A 12,909-nucleotide genomic window follows, 5' to 3' on the forward strand; every position below is an offset into this window, starting at 1 on the left:
ACTGAAATGTTACTTTAGAAGAACTATTTTATAGTAATGTAATTTATAGTAAGTTTTCTGAGACTTACTTGTATATGCCACAAATATTCACATATAGATTGGCACTAATCTGCTTTCAAGAAGAGAATCCTGAATTTACAACCTCAGCTACGAAAGATTTTTGACTAGCACTGCACTTCACTATTTTATCATTATTCCATTATTTCTCTGTATTAAAAACATAGGTCCGATTCTGGGGACAGATTAGGTAGTACCATCTAGAGCATATATTAAGTATCAGAAACAGATTATGGTGACGTGGATCTCTGCCAAACCACAGAGCATTACAACATCACAATTTTGCTGAGGAGACACCAACCAATGCTACAGTATGTGGCTGTGAGGTACTGTTCTTTTTGAGATGAAATACACTGTTCTTTTCAGTCTCAAGGAAGAACACACACAGCTTCCTTCTGTTTATTCTGAAACTGGTACCCCACTTTTATCAAGTGGTGGAGATAATTTCTTATGCAACAAAAAACAGTTAATATTGTATAATGAAGACCACAGAGGACTTAGAGAAAAATTCAGAACCCCTTTAAAAACAAAACAAAACAAAAAAAGGAGCTTAGCTTTCCTTTCCAACCAAACTGTCCATAGAGTCACAGACTAAAATCCAGACCCTCAGCTGCAGCTTAAGAGCACCCCAGGATAAGACCATCTTTGTTCCTCAGCAGGGGTCCAAGACCTTGACATAAATCATACCAGCCCTGAGACCATCACAGCAGGTAGATATCAACACAAACAATTCCAGTTTTTATTCCTTGTGTGAACATCAAGTATCATTTTGGCACCTCCATCCCACTAAGGCACAGATTTCTCATTAGGTAGTAGTAAAACAAACCTACCAAACTCCCAGACAGAATCGCTGGTTTTACTTGGCCAATTTCTATGGGATACATAAAATTCACGGCGTTTCTTGCTTGCTTCTGTCTCCATAACAACAGTGTCATGGAATAAAGTCTCAGCTAAACTCCGCCACAAGCCTTCCATTTAACTCTAAACTGAATCTCTCAAATAATTTTAAGAAAGCAGCCAAACCAAAACAAACCCACAAATGTAATCCTGTCACTGGCAAGCTATTTTCAAATTTCTTTACAGAAAGTAAGGAAAAAACTCCAAGATGCTGATGGCGGTGTCATAGTTGTGCAATCTGCCAAATCTTCATTTTAAACGAAGTTTCTATCATCTTGGAAAATGTACATTGTTTTTTTAAATCACATTTTACAATACATGCGGAGTCTTACTGCAAATTGAGAGCAGGCCTTCACTGTGGATGGCAGCAATAAATTTATCCTCTGTCAAGGAGCTAAGCACAATCCCAGTTAGTGACCACAAGATACACCAAATTTCCACAAATATATAAGAGCTGTCAGCTGCAGCATTTAAGTGTTTCTGCAGAACTATACTTCTCAGGCTCAGCAAACCTACAAATCAGAAGGTCTTAACTTTTTCTTTAAGTATTGCTCTCAAAACCAAACAGACCTCCTAAATAATTTACCTACATTGTTAGAAAGCTTTTAGAGCAACTTTTCTCCCACTTCAAATTTCTTTTTAGATATTGAAGTGCATTGACATGCTGCTCATTTTCCAACTTTTTTTAAATGAAAACAACACAGTCATATTCCTTTAATAATTACAATGAGCTAAAGTTTACCTATGCAAAACTGTCAGGAAAGGCTTGCTACTTTAGTAGGCTCAATTACTTGCTGCAAAAACAGACTCAATGTGAAAAAGAATACTGATCAGCAGTAATGTCTTACACCATATTCAGAATAAGAAATAACCAACCTAGTGGATCCAATACTGTACTCGGAAGAGACTGAAAATAACCTGAATTATCTCTTTTACATAAAACCACAAGAATGATTAGTCACATTCCAGTTATTTCTGGATTCCTGCTAGCTAGTGTAGCACTCGCAGGCTGAGTCAGAACCAAGGTCTCCATTCTGCTCACTATTGCATAAGCAGATTCAGAGACATCTCCAAAAGTTCTGAGTTTTACTGAGTAACAAAGCTGACTGACCAGAAGTATAAAACAAGTAAATCCCACTGATTACAAATACCGTGGCTACGGCTTTTAACATTCACAAAAGTTATACCTAGGAGGAACTCGCAACTAAAAAAAGCAGTAAAGCATGCCTTTAGTCATTTTGTTCATAGTATCATGGAAGTATTTCTTCCCAAGACCGCTGCAAGGACCACGTTCAGACAGCCTAAGTTCCCACTGCAGCCTTAAGCCAAACCAAGGAAGTGAGAGATAGGCTTCGAATGGTGGATAGTTTAGGTTTAGATATACACAAAGTAGTCACAAGCCCCACAGTGAAACACTGACTACAGATACCTGACATTGTCCCTAATTCCACATCTGAAAGGTGCAACTCGCTCCCATTCAGGCCCTGACTGACCTGTCCAGTTACCAGATGATGTCTGCTAATTTTTTAACATGCAGAATTGAGCATTCCTGCTGCAGATATGACTGTTTTCCTACACTCACATGTACTCAGCATTTGTCTTTTGCCTCTCAGTCCTGCTGTAACCTGCCAGCAGCTACTTCCCAGCATTCCCAACATGGGAGGAGTTAAATCTCCTTCAGTATACATTCCCTCCAGTATTTCATGAAGTTAGACAACAAAAGCAGAAAGAAACCAGTCCAGGTAATGACAACAACAAGGGTGGGTGGCAGGAAGGAAGGAACAGTTTATATCATCAGCCTACACTTCCATCTGTAGTATAGAGCTGCACCACAGGCCAGAATAAGGATCGATCCAATCACAGGTTACAGCTGCTCATCCCCAAAGAAAATGAGATGATGGCCACGCAAACATTGTTTCAGAATATGTTAGATGTATCAGTATGTTACAAAGTTTCTCCTACAGTGTCATATCTAAAAATGTCAGTGGCTGCTAAGATGTTTCTTTTTAGTTGTTAGATACATTTTTAATCTGTGAAACAAAACAAAACAACAACAAAAAAACCCAAAAACAACAACAACAAAAAAAAATGGGCCAGAGAAATGATAAATACAAATAATTTTGGAGTATACCCAAATATATACACACCGAGGATGAGCTTTAGTAAGTTTATCCCTGGCCACTGCTTCAAATAACAGAGAAAGAGTCTTCATTTCATTACAAGAAGCACTGCAACATGCTACAAAGGCTCAACTGCCTTATATATTGGCTCAATACAAAAGGAGTCAGAAAAAAGCTTCTCCAAGCTCTTCTTTCTAACACAGATCCCACCTCCAATTCCTTCTCCAAGAGGAGAAAAACAAACCCAAAACAAACATTGAGAATGGCAAAAGATAGGCTACTAAATTCTGTTATAATCAGCAAACAATTGTGGGAAAAAAAATCAAAAAAGGGAAGGAAAAATACCCATACAGAAAAACTCAATTAGCTATTTTTATTACAGAATGTAATTAATTAGAACTTTCAACATGTGGGGGATACAAAAATACAGAGAAATAATCATACTTCTATTGCTACAAAAACATAAGGGACTGACTTAAGCCTGTTATGCACAAAGGCTACTAGGAATACAATAATTTTCAAAACCACAAAAAGGATCCACTGAAGGCAAGTGAAAAGCAGTCGAAACAGAAGAACAGAGATGCAGGACTTCTCACATTTTGTTCTGATACCTTAAAGTGCTATAGTGAACAAATTATTTTCTATGTTCCAAGTGTATTATAATGCTACTGCACCTATTATTCTTAAATGAAGTAATTTTTCAAACTGAACGATGGACAACTGAACTCAGCTGCCACACAACCAACCACCTTTAAGTCTCTCATACCCGAACCTTACTCTTGGATGTCAAAACTCCCTTACTGATGTAGCATCAGTTTCTGTCCATCCTTTTCCACTGTCACCCTCCTTAATATGTATTAGAAATTAAGTCCTTACATACGTTCAACTATTCATCAAAATTCTACATTACATTTCCTAAAGAAAAAGATGCACATACAGATTTCCACTAAATATGTTCACTTTAACAGGGAGTGAACTGAGCATGGTTTCTATTTGTTATTCTTCTTCCACCTACTGCCCCCTTTTAACATTGACCACATATAACCCTTTTAGACTCCATGCTCTTCTATGTCTGCAAATGTCTCGCACCAAACATTCAGTTTTCTTAAAAATAATCTCTCCCATACCACCTACCTCCCTTAAGTATAGCATATGGATTGCAGAGCTGTGCACATTAAAATTAAAACCTTTAACTGTTTGGTAGATTCCAACATCTTGCTGTTTACCAAATGCAGAAAAACCTAACAAACCAGCAAGAAAACAAACCATCAATAAAAACCCCGCCATCAAAAAGCATCACCCTCTGTTACTGCTCAGACAGAAAAAGAACTGGATCTCCTAGAGGGCATGCAAAGAACTGCCCAGAAAGAAAGTGCTGGCAGAGCCTTTTCATACCAACATAAAACACACGGACTACAGGAAAATGTGGACACTGTTAAAACTTTTTAGTCATGCAGGCAGCTTTCTGTGGACTCCCAAAATCCCTGAAGAATTCTAACTATCAGAAGAAGTATCACAGGCACACAGAATACAGAGAGGAAGCTTCCCAGATTCTGATAACTCCACTAAAATAAAGGGGATTATTCAATTGAGTAAGAACTTCTTGACTGAGCATGTTTTTCATAGCTTGCTTTAAAATTTTCAGCTAGACTGTTTAAATAAATATCAAATCATTTTCATGTCGTCCACTCAAAAAGCCAGTGTGATTAATTTCAAAAGTCCATAAACCACTGCATGTCTATTTATCATTACAAAAGAAACACAACTTGCAAACAGCCCTGCTGTTATTCACAGTCAAACTCTAACTGCTACCAAATGGTAAAACTGATAAATTACCTGATTAAATTACTGAACATAATCAGAGATGCCCTGCTGTCACCACAGTCATCAGCGCATATGTGAAAAATTGAGCAAAATTAGGCTCTAGAAATGCAGTTTAGTCTTCAAGAACTGCCCCAGACACATCCAGTCCTAATAAAGTTAATGAAACTACTCTGGCAGAGAGGTCAGTATTAGCCGGTTTCACTCCAGGAGTGGAGTTTTGAGCCGTTGCTTAAGGAATAATGCTAAGCAAAAAGGAAACATTGCTAAGGACCACAAACTCACAACACCGGGAATGTGGTGTGTCACTATCCAATTTATTAGTGGAATGCAAATGATAAAGTACTGTGTTAATTATTTAGGAAGTGATGTTGAAATGGTTAGCTGGTAAAAACTGCAGTAGTTCTGGAAACAAGTCAACTTAATGTCAGAGAACAGGAGACTGGGTCAAATTATGTCTACTCAGAAATCCAAAGCTGACTGGAAATCAGATAATTTACTATTAATTTATGTATAGCAGATCATTCTCAAAGGTGGGACAGGAAGACAAATTAACACATTTTTAAGAAGCAGCAATTATAATATTGTTGTTATTATTATTATTATGAGCAAGTTAGTTCATGAATCTGACATAAACAGTTTCAAATATTATTATTATAATGCTTATGTAATTTAGCAGATTTACTAAGTATAATGGAGTCTTCATAAAATGACACTCCATCACACTGCTGCCAGCTCCTACAGAAATGGGAAATCAATTTTTTGCAAATGCAAATTACACAGTGGGTGGGTAAGAGAAATGCAAACTGCAAAATCCTACACTAAATAAAAACATACATAAACACGGTGACAGCCTGGTAAGGGCTCCTCTTCAAATAGCTAAGGAATGGCAATCCCATTTTCCTTCCTGAGCAAACTCCTTTCAAATATGGAGGATGGTGACAAAAGGAGACCAAAAATGAGTTTTCAAGCAATCTTTTCATAAAGTAATATTTATTAGTGGTAATTAATAACTGGAATTCCTACAGCACACTTCAAACTTTCAGAGACAAACTGCAATCTAATAATGCAGACACTAAGAGAAGAATGATCCCATGACAGGCCAGAAAATATCTATTTATTTAGTTAAATTCTACCAACATTGGTAACATCTTCATTCAAATGTTTTTGTAATGACTCAGTATTTAAACATCACTGTGTATAACAAGCTTCTTCCTGATGTGAATAAACAGAGTAGCACTAGGCCCAGCTACCCCCAGCAGTGGTATTCTCATTACCCTGCAACAACAGAAGGAAATACTTTTCATAGAAAAAATTGTATTTTGCCTATCTTAAAATCTGTGTACTTCGCAGAAAATGTCAAGCGTTACAAGCCTAGTGGCAGCAGCGGGACTCCCAGGCAGGCAGGCCCTAGGAGGAGCATGGAGGTGGCAGCTCAGCCCGGGTGACAGGGAGGAGGAGTGTGTTTCATGTCACAGTCAAGGGACTCCTCCAGGCAACTTAAAAAGCAGCACTGAAAGATTTGCACCTAATCCTCCACGGCCCAGGCGAGGATTTCTGTGATATAACGCTAGACAGCCACGTGCAGGAGAGAAGGGGGTTCAAAAGGCTCTAACAGTCAGAGAGAGAGAGAGACTAAAGAGAAATACGTGAAAACTGATAGCTGGGGAGCTTACTGCCTCTGAGTTTAAATCCTTTCATCACTCTTTTCATCCAGGGGAGGCAAAATTTATTTATAGTATTTGAGAAAGGCAGGGGGAAGAAAAGAAAAAACCTGTAAGCTTATAACTTGCTGTTTGATCATCCTCTGTACCTTACTGTTTCCCTTATTTTTTTTGGTCAAAATTCATTCATTGTGACTGCTGTACAAAAGCTGCAAAGGAAATACAGAAAGCAAGCAACTAAACAGACACCATTATTTCAACAGCCCAGTTGCCATACATATCCCAATTAACTGTACATCAATGACTTAAACAAGGGCTACTCGGTTTTGCTGTTCTCACTGCTGGGGCAGATTGTTGCACCCAACAAAACAGAACTTCATCCTGAATTTGGGAAAAAAAAAAACAAAAAAAGGACAGACAAGTCCTCTGCTTCTGGTGAGGAAAAACCAGTACCTTTAAATGTGAACAGCCATGTGGAGATATGTGAAAATATTCTGCTGTAAGAATAAAGAATTAACATACCAAACTGCAGCTACAAGTTGGTGGGTGGTTTTTTCCAATTAAGTGACTTATGAAAATATATCCTGATTTATGGAAATACATACAAATGGAGAAAGTCGTGCTGAACGGAAGATTACCTAGCAGACCTGATTCACCCTACCTCTTCATGATCTGCTATACCTTCTTGATTTAAATGTACCGAGCCGAGTATCCAATACAAGCTGAAGTACAGTCCGCCATAAGAAGTACTAGGAGTGCCCTTGAAAAATGTCCAGATTGCAGCTAGTGCACAAAGGACCTCGCCATGAAAATAAAGCGCGTGAAAATTTCTCTCTCGCTCTTGAGCCGGCAGCAAGTGAAGAGATTAACTTCTCACCAACATCGGAAGACAAAGCGTTGTCAAGACACAAGCCAAGTTTAAGAGGTTTAGAAAGAAAGAAAGGAAAAAAAAAAGAAAGAAAGAAAGAAAGAAATGAGTCGAGCAATTAATCCCGAATGCTCTGCTTCGTATTTATCTCCCCTCAAAAAATGCTCGACGGAGCTGAAGAGCAGTGCTACACGACCCAAGCGGGATCACTCAGGTACTGACTGCCATAGGTAAGGGAGTCTGGCATCCCCCTTCCCTCGCTACACGGGAGGCGACGCTGCTGATCTCCCACTCCATCACCAAAAAGCGAAGCAGAACCAGCATCTGGAGCGGGAGAGGGAAGGTAATTAACTGGAAACTTTATGTTCCTTAAATATGTAACCAAGACCTTTTTTTTTTTCTTCCCACGCCCCTCTTATTTCCATGTTCTCTGTCAAAACCAGGCTGAAATAAACGTTATTCTATAATGTAACTATTAAATAAGCAGTACAACACTCACCATATCAGCTGGAACGCTGCTGGACATTTTGATGTTACCCTAAATGGCTTTAAATCAACTTAAAAAAAAAAAAAGGCAAAAAAAAAGCAGCAGCACCAAGAGCAGCCCGCCGGAGATCTTCAAGACGCAAAACCGGTGTCAGTATCGGAGGCAGCAGCTTCCACGTCCCCTACGCGAAAGAGGTGCCCGATGAGCAGTGGGGAAGGCGGCCGGCTGAGGAGCAGGAATATCCAGGGGCAGCGGTGCCGGGCTGGACCGGAGGAGCCAGCGGGAGACCAGAGATGGCAGCAGATCCCTGTCAGCGGCAGCACCAGCGGTGCCAGGTAGACCAGGCAGCAGGACTACACCGCCACATGAGCTGCGTGCGGGCTTTTTCCCCCCTTCTCGCCCTCTGCCTTCTCTCCCAGCCTCGACAAATGACGACGGGATGATTCACACGGGATAATAGTGCGTCCAAGTCACCTCCTCAGTCGGCGCAGGCGACCCGGGCGCGCAGGCAGGACCTGGCTCCTGCCCTGGGCGGCGGGGCAGGGAGGCAGGAGGGCCGGGGTGGGCCCGGGGCCGCTGGGGAGCACGCCGGGCTGCGGCCCCCCCTAGGCGGTGTGCGGCATCCAACAGCGCCCGGCGGGGACGCGGGCCAGGGAGGGAAGGGAGGCAGGGCGCTCGGAGGGGAGAGCCCTCCCCCGCGGCGCTCGGAGGGGGCCGGGGGGCGTTCGACGGCGGCCGCCTCCCGCAGCCTCAGCTCTCCGTTCGCATCGCCGCCGCCGCCTCCTCAGCCCGCCCTCCCTCCCTCCCCCGCCTCGTCCGCCGGCGGCCCCCGAGAGCCGCGCTGCGAGCCGGAGGTGCCGCTCCTTCAGCGCGATCCTCGCCCGCAGCCGCCCCCTGTCATCTTCGGCTCAAGCCAACATGGCGCCCGCCGAGCCGAGCGAGGGGACGCGGCAGGGGAGACACGGACCCTCCGCCGCCGCCTCCGCCACCCCCGCTCCCACCGCGTCACACGCCGCGGCCCCGCGCGGCACCATGGGGCTTGTAGGCGGCCGGGGCCCTCCGCCGCCGGGGCGGGGCCACCCGCCCTCCGCCGGCCTGGCCCGGCCCGCCCCGTCGCGGCAGCCCCTCGGCCCCGCCGGGGCTCCGAGGGGGCGGCTCCGAGGGGGCTCCTTGGCGCCGGCGGCACCGCTGCCCCCCGGGCAGAGCCGCCTCGAGCTCAACGTGAATCGGCGCTTTCTCCCCGCGGGCGCTGCAGCTCCCTCACGGGCGTTCTGGCGCTCCTCTCGCAGCCCCTGCCTCCCGTAGCGGGCGCCGTTCCCGGCGGGTGGCCCCGCGCTGTCCTCTTGGACGGCTTCCAACCAAACAAAAACAACAACAAAAAAGTAATTAGCATAGAATTATAAGGGTTTGGAATGGAGCTTAAAGATCATCTAGTCCTAACCCACCCTGCCACTAGACCAGGTTGCTCAAGGCCTTATCCAGCCTGGCCTTGAACGCTACCAGGATTGGGGCTTCGACAACCTGCCTGAGCAACGTTTTCCAGTGCTTCACTGGCCTCTGAGTAAAGAATTTCTTCCTAATATCTGTATTTTCCCTCATTATGTTTGTACCCATTACTCCTTGTCATATTACCCATTGTCATATCATTACAGTTCCTGACAAGAGTCCCTCTACAGATTGCCTGTAGATGTGCTACATTTTCATGTTATTGTTTTAATTGTTTTGCACCCCAGATCTTCATGTCTGGGCCTGTAAATCACATTTTTTTTATTTCTCATTCTCACATTATTGTTTTGGTTTTCCTCGAGTGTTTTTTTTTAATTTAAATTATTCTAATTTTTAGTTTCTTTTTTTTTTTTCCCAAACTCTGTAGTTTTAATAATGAAAAAACCCTCATGTAAGATTTGCAGTGCAAACAATGAGTGTCGCCTTGGAAGCATCCAGAGAAAGGGAACTCCCTCATCGTCTCAAATTCCCCTTCAAAAGCCACCTTGCTTCCTGAAGAGCTCTGCATTTTGTTATGGACCCAAGTTACCAGAAACCGTGTGTGCAACTGCTGTTTCATCCCTTAGTCCAGGCAGCTCCTGGAGACCAGCATTCAACAAAGAAAGGCAGTGCCTGATGAAAAGTGCACTGCAGCTCAAATACACACACAAAAAAAAATCCACACAAGGCGCATGTCTACTGAAGAAATGAGTGAAGAAATGAGTTGGCCTTTTGAGAGGGGTGTGGATAGGCATATTCACATACCAAGACTGTGAAACTGTCCAAGAAAAAAAAAATAAATCAAGAAAATGAAGCAGATGGTGACAGATGGTTCCTTTGTGGACAAATCTCATGTAAAACCACAGGAAATTAAGACAGAGTTGTTCCCTTTAATTCTAAAAGCTCAAGTCTGCCTTTCCTCTGTAGGACTTCATAATGCAAAGGCAACCCCTGGCAAGACACTGTCCCTTGCAGGGGTTATAATTCTTTACTTTGTACTCTGCCCCAAAATAGTTCAAAACTTCTGACTTCAGAAGATAGATCTGATAGCAAGCAGCCCTGTTTGATGCCTGGGAAAAGAGTTAGGGGCCAACAGAAGTGGCCCTACGTGTGTGATCTCTGTGAACATTCTGTACTGCCACATTGTGTGACTTCAGGCATGTCACTCCCTCTCTTGTCAGCCGAATTTGCTTAGGCAGTACATTTTTGGGAGTCAGTGATAGCTCCAATCTCAGTCAGGCCTTGTAGACACCAACAGGATAAAAGGTCTTGTGTTTGTGGGACTAGCAAGCTGTTGAAGCACCACTTACTCTCTCTCCAACTGGGTATCCTTGAGGGACAGAGAAAGTACAAGAGGAGAGTCAAAGACATGAGACTTGAAAGATGGCTCTCTATTTCAAACACTATGCATTCTTGCGTGTCTGTGACTTTCTGATTGAATCAGTGACAGACTAAGGAATTATAAAAGATCTTGCTTAGTAGAGTTTATCCTTAAACCTTACTAATGTGGGCTTTTCCCTGAAAAACAATCAAACAAACAAAAAAAACCCTCAAGAAATTTACATACAACAGCTTAAATTCAATCAGGATTGTAAGATCTGCTCCAAGGCCATCCTGCAGACCAGCCCTTCACTCCTCTCAGACAGCAGCCCTGTACAGGTGCCTTGAGGTGATCCAGGAAGTTTAGGAAGTGCCCTGCCCATACCTTTCCCACTAGCACTCTTAGAGTAGGGGCAAGAGAACAGGCACCACAACTGCTTTACAGGCACTGCACATCACAGCTGTCTCCTGATGTAAACTGAAATTGGTGGCAGAGCAATTATGTCCTCGGCCACTCTGTGACTGCTGAGGTGTGTGGCCTTTCCCACCTCCCCTGCTACAAGCAGGCAATGCAGACAGTGGGGCTGTGTAATCCTTTGCAGCTCAAAGGGTGGTTTGCCAAAGATTATGTGGAAATACCCTTCCACTGAACATCAAGAAGTCCATGTGCCCAAGCAAGTCAGGCAAGTAAGGACAGCAGCAAGCACAGGCAAACTTGATGCAGGGTCAGCAAGGCAAGCAGGCAGCAGCAGGGCACATCCGCTGCACTGGAGTTGGGTCTTCCTAATGTTCAGATGGAGGAACTCTTCTGTGGTGCGTAATGATAAACACATCCAAAGAACATAACCACAGGAAAGAAACCAGCGTGATTCTATGGGTTTTCCTTTTTTGCCTCTATTTTAGCAGCCCAATAAGAGGAAGGATCATGTGTTGGTGAAGCAGTGGGGTACAGGAGGAGTCAAGAGTCCTGACTGCTTTGAGTCTCTTCTGCTTTGTGTATACAGTCGACTTGGTCAACTTTTCTGCCAGGTGTTGCATAAATGAGGATCAGCTCCTCTCTTTGATACACAGCTCTACTGATCAAGAGATGTCAATTACCTTTTTGATGATTATTTTGATTACCATCTATTTGAATCTGCAGTTATGACTGCTGGCCAGAAGGCTCTAGTATTAGCCACAGCACAATATAAGTAAATATTGTGTCCTCTCCTGAAAGCTTCATGAGTCTGGGTTTGCCCAACAGCTGATATTTATGTTACATTCGAATGATTGTTTTTTCCCCTGGCTCTTATCTGTGATGACCAAACACAAATGAATGGAGGGTCTAGTACAACTGGTACATGCTGGAGATCCTTTCAGGGTGATTGTGTGACAGGCAAATAAATAAGAAGAGTTCTGTACAATGATCCTGGTAGAAGTTGCACTACATATGATGACAGGGGTAAAACCTACCAGTTTTATAGAGGTGAGGTCATATACTTGAAATGCAGGGTGGTCAAATATAAAACAGAAAAACGATCTTTTCTCTTTGGCATGTATTAAGAAATGCTGTTATGATAGTATTCATTTCACATTTGCAGAGAGAGGAAATGAGAGTTGTGGTCAGCAGTACTTGTCTGGAACAAGGGACCCTGCAAAAGCATAACCACAGGCTTAGTCTGTGATCAGCTTGCAGATAAATCCCAAGCAAGTGCTACAGGCATACACATCTGGAAACAAATCTTCTCTATATCCAAAGATCAAGGAAAAAAAAGGAAAAATGCTGTTCAAGAGGAATGCTAGCAACGTAGGAACCTTAAAAAGCTATTCTGTTTTTGGGGTTTAATCCTGTACTCAGATGCCCAAATCTTATTTCCATTAAGTCTCCTTTGCAGAACTGACATTTGTATTTGTACATCCAGGAACAAAATCATTCATCATCACTACTTTGGCAATTTATGGGGGAAATTGACAAAGTATACAACTAATATTTCATTCCTTATTTGAAAAACGTAATATGACACAAGTAGAATTTGGCCATTCTGTATTCCCTTAGAGAAGAATTGTGCCAGGTGTCTACAAGTAGACTGAGCTGCAGATTAAGTGTTTCATGGCCATCAGTACTAGTTGAAAGCTGACTCTGTACTGAGACGTGCTTAATAGGAATAAAAGGTCTGTTATACTAAATCAGATTAGTAGTGCAGCCAATGT

The 12,909-nt window shown here is 42.9% G+C and overlaps 1 protein-coding gene across 1 annotated transcript in view; it reads right to left on the reverse strand.

Annotated features, from left to right (window-relative positions):
- Positions 1 to 8,833, reverse strand: part of UBL3 (ubiquitin like 3) — a 55,580-nt gene extending 46,747 nt beyond the window's left edge. Inside the window, exon 1 of the mRNA XM_038132607.1 lies at positions 7,927 to 8,833. Within this exon, the coding sequence (XP_037988535.1) occupies positions 7,927 to 7,953 (27 nt within the window). The 5' untranslated portion in view covers positions 7,954 to 8,833. The remainder of the gene's footprint in view (positions 1 to 7,926) is intronic.
- Positions 8,834 to 12,909: the final 4,076 nt, after the last annotated feature.

Source organism: Motacilla alba, chromosome 1 (genome assembly GCF_015832195.1).
Source record: "Motacilla alba alba isolate MOTALB_02 chromosome 1, Motacilla_alba_V1.0_pri, whole genome shotgun sequence".
Classification (NCBI taxonomy): Eukaryota; Metazoa; Chordata; class Aves; order Passeriformes; family Motacillidae; genus Motacilla; species Motacilla alba.